The sequence below is a fragment of the Triticum aestivum genome, chromosome 1D (genome assembly GCF_018294505.1).
Source record: "Triticum aestivum cultivar Chinese Spring chromosome 1D, IWGSC CS RefSeq v2.1, whole genome shotgun sequence".
In the NCBI taxonomy this organism is placed as follows: domain Eukaryota; kingdom Viridiplantae; phylum Streptophyta; class Magnoliopsida; order Poales; family Poaceae; genus Triticum; species Triticum aestivum.
This window is the reverse complement of record NC_057796.1, coordinates 18,153,957-18,157,971: the sequence shown is the minus strand read 5'-3', so window position 1 is coordinate 18,157,971 and position 4,015 is coordinate 18,153,957. Positions and strand designations below refer to the sequence as shown.

Sequence of the window (4,015 nt, the reverse complement as noted above, 5' to 3'; positions counted from 1 at the left end):
GAGAGAGGGATGATTGTGGCTCTGGTCGGGGCACCGGGGCAGCGGTTTATATAGCCCCAGTGGGCAGTAGACGGACGGACGGGTGGCGCCGAAGGAGACACCTTGGCCACCGCGTGCCGTCAATGCAGGTGGCAGACGGACGCACGGGCGGCGTCGTGTCGTTTGAACATGCGGCAGTTGCCTGCACTGGGAAGCGGCGCGGGCTGCGCTTTCTCGGCCGGCGCGCCGCTTCAATGCCGGCGCCAGTGAGCGGACGTGTCCCCTCTGTCCGTGCATGAATGTCAGCGTTGACGCTCTCGAACGACGCTGACCAAAAATGCACGGGAGGGGTAGGGTTTTTTGGCGGGATAGGGCAGTCAGAAAGGGCTTGAGATCGGTCCGGACTCCCGCAAACCTCCCCGACTTTTGTCTCTGGTTTGCGGGATGAATCGCGTCCGGACCGCGTCGTGGACCGATACAGGTCGGCGTTGGATGGCTCCCTTAACCGTCCGGACCGCGCCGTGGACCGATACAGGTCGGCGTTGGATGGCTCCCTTAACCGTCCGGACCGCGCTGATACAGGTCGGCGTTGGATGGCTACCGCGGTCCGGACGGTTGCGGAGGTTTGTGGGTCGGCGTTGGAGATGCCCTTACTTACCACAAAGGAGCATACTGAAAGTGCATCTTCATCTTAGGTGGATTTTGGTAATCAGTGTTAACATATCTGGAGTGCTAATGATTTATGAAGTCTATTCATATTAGATTCCAAAAGGTGCAACAAGGTAAATGGATTCAAGAAGCCTCAAAAGCCACGTGTGCACCCAAAATCAGCGTCGTCCACCCCGGACGGGTGTAGAACATGTTCATCATGGTGGAGCCGGCGACGGCGATTGCGGGATGGAGGGATGGCAGCGGTGCAGTGAAGGTGCGCTACAATTAGGGAAGAGGTTGGCAGGCGGCGAGCTTGGGAAGGGGGGGGACCTCATGCAGGTGGAGAGGTTGAGGTGGAGGAGAGCTAGGATTATGCGTGGGCCGCTCTTATAACGGGAAGACAAAGGGGGTGTGGCGTGAAAAATATAATTAACTAAGTTGAGTGTTTTATATCAGGCACTCGGCTTACGTGTTTGGTTTTTTCTAAAAAAAAAGGCATATGTAAGCCGAGTATGACGTTAGAGGGCACTCGGTTTATAGAGATAGTCGTTACAGAGCCGTTAAGTGCGGTGGGGATAGCCATGTGGCAGGTGCTTTCCCATAATATGTCAGAGTTCTTTTTTGTAAGTCGTGCGTTTTTTTTTTGGGGTTATGCTCGTCTTAAGCCTAAGCTTTTTTAGAGGGTCATGTGGTTACTGTGTTTTTTTAGCGGCTACTACTCGATTTACACAAGAAATCTTAAAAAGAAAGCAAATAGGGAGCTTAGATCCAAGCAGACACAGAAAATGAGTGTCTGTCCTATTCGGGCAACTTAACATTAACAAATCCATGAACAGAAAATTGGGTAGTATTACTTGGGTGCCCGCCACAGCAAGGCGACGACCTAACTTTGCTGTCACGATCGATCGATTGATGGATCCCCGTTGAATGGTTGTCTCCACATCACATCCAGAAAAGCGTTGACCAGTAATGCGCTGTGTTAGTGTGTCACCACCGACGCGGAGACCGACCCGGTCCTAATCACCGGCCTTCTCCAACAGTAACTTAGTCCATGGACTGTTCTTAGTTTCACTGCTAAACAATGGCTTAATTATGCGACGATACGTTTTGGGTTAAGCACATGGCCAATATAACTTAGTTTTGTTGGTGGTATGACCTAGCTAAGTCGTGTACGGCTAATTTTAAGGGATCTAGTGAGTTCGATCAGTCGTTTGCTTGCAGTTTAAGAGATGACCCAGCTCGCTTAGCTAGCTGATCCATCTTGCGGCTAGAACAATTCACTCCATCGATTTCCGAGTGATTAATTAACATGCATGGATCAATCGTAAGCAAGTGAGCATGCATGCCTAAGTGGCAGGCTTAATTAGTTGAGCAGCTAATTAACACCACGTACTACTGTACCACCCAACAAGAGAATAATAATCCACATCCATGGACCAGTCCGCACGATCTAGAAGTTGACAGGATCAAGCAGTGCCGCCACACATGCACACAGTCTCCAACCATTAAAACACAAGAGACATGGATGCATCTTCTCGTCAATTATGGCTGCGCATAGAGCCATCAGCCATGGACCAAGCACCCATCACTCACTGCCCGCTCTATAAGAAACGAAGCTATGCATGCAAACAAATCACTAGTAGCAGCTATAGCTAGCCTACGAGCCACACACATCACATCAAAGCGCATCCAGCAGGCAATGGCGTCCTCCTCCTCGTCTCCGCTGCTCATGTTGCTGCTGCTGCCGCTCCTGCTCGCCATGGCGCGCCCGTGCTCCGCCGTCGACGCCATCGGCACCTACTGCGCCAAGAACGGCACCAGCGCGGAGACGCAGGCCAGCATCGACCAGGTCCTCGCGGCGCTCGTCCCGCGCGCCTCGGCCGCCTACTACGCCACGGCCACCGCCGGCCGCTCCTCGTCCGCGGTCTGGGGCCTCGCGCAGTGCCGCGGCGACGTGCCGCGCCAGGACTGCTCGCTCTGCCTCGCCGCCGCGGCCAAGGAGGTCGCGTCGTCCTGCCGCGGCAGCTCCGACGGCCGGGTCTTCTACGACTACTGCCTGCTCCGGTACTCCACCTCCAACTTCGTCGGCCTCGCGGACACGGGCTACACGCTCATCCTCCTCAACACCCAGAACGCCACCGGCGTCGACCTGGCCGCGTTCGACCGGGCGCAGGGGAAACTCATGTCCCGCGTCGCCTCCGAGGCCGGCGACGCCGCCAACAAGGGGCTTGCGACGGACACGACGAGGCTCGGCAGCGAGGGCGGCGGAGCCAAGACGACCATCTACGGGCTCGGCTGGTGCACCAGGGACATCACGGCGGCGGACTGCGGGCTTTGCGTGGCGCAGGCGGTGGCGGAGCTGCCCAACTACTGCCGGTACCGGCGTGGGTGCCGCGTCATCTACAGCAGCTGCATGGCGCGCTACGAGGTGTACCCCTTCTTCTTCCCCCTCGACGGCGCCGACGAGTCGGCCGACGAGCTCGGACAGTGCGACAAGATCGTCTTGAACTACCCGTGATGGGTGGAGTACAGCTACGTAGTCAACTACGGTGCTAGTATCTACTGTACGTAGCACTCTAGCTCGTTGTGCGTACCTGGTGGTGGCGAATCCATTTGTAGTGTATGGCTAGCTCGTAGCTAGCCTAGAATCCAAGCAGGGTCAAAATAATTTTCGTTAAGTGCAAAATAATAAGCGAAAAACTAGCCTTGTGTTCCTCGCACATGTTTGCTTGTGAAAATACATTTCGTGCAACAACCTATCCTTGTGTAATTTCCATATTTGCAAAACTACTACCCACGAAAGTTAATTAATTTCATACTGCCTGTGGTGACTTCGTCAATCATAAATCATAAGATGCTATGCCGGTTAAGTCTCTCGAAGGTGCACATAAGGGTAGTGTGTGCGTGCATGCATTTATAGAAGTCAGTGTATGCTTGTGTATGTGAGCGAATTCGATTATACTATGTGCAAAAATAGTTAATTAAGTAATTCTTTTGAAAACAGTTCATTGCAATTTTGAGTAATCAACCACCTTGCTCCTTGCATATGTGTTATGGCTAGTTTTTTCTTAAATCTCAGCCGACTAAACTTTAACAATGTCATCTCTATTGCATCTAACCTAAGTAAAGTGTGAGTGGTCGGTGAGGAGAAGTTCAGTACGATCGCTAGCCGTTAGATCCATTTTGTTTTGAGGTTCTCATGGATGCTACTCCCTTCGTTCCCAAATATAAGTCTTTTTAGAGGTTTCAACAAGTAACTACATACGGAGCAAAATGAATGAATCTACACACAAAAATATATCTATATACTCCTACATCCGTATGTTGTAGTCCATTTAAATCTTTAAAAAGACTTATATTTAGGAACGGAGGAAGCAGTTTTTTT

General features: G+C 52.2%; 1 protein-coding gene across 1 annotated transcript; it reads left to right on the top strand.

Moving 5' to 3' along the window:
• Nucleotides 1-2,173: 2,173 nt before the first annotated feature.
• LOC123179993 (cysteine-rich repeat secretory protein 55) lies at nt 2,174-3,387 on the top strand. The gene has a single exon (XM_044591937.1). It carries the CDS (start codon nt 2,249-2,251, stop codon nt 3,146-3,148), a length of 900 nt encoding a protein of 299 aa, XP_044447872.1. The 5' UTR covers nt 2,174-2,248; the 3' UTR covers nt 3,149-3,387.
• The last annotated feature ends 628 nt before the right edge of the window (nt 3,388-4,015 follow it).

Coding starts and splice junctions, on each gene's coding strand:
- LOC123179993 (XM_044591937.1), top strand. CDS start 2,249: ATGCATGCAAACAAATCACTAGTAGCAGCTATAGCTAGCCTACGAGCC.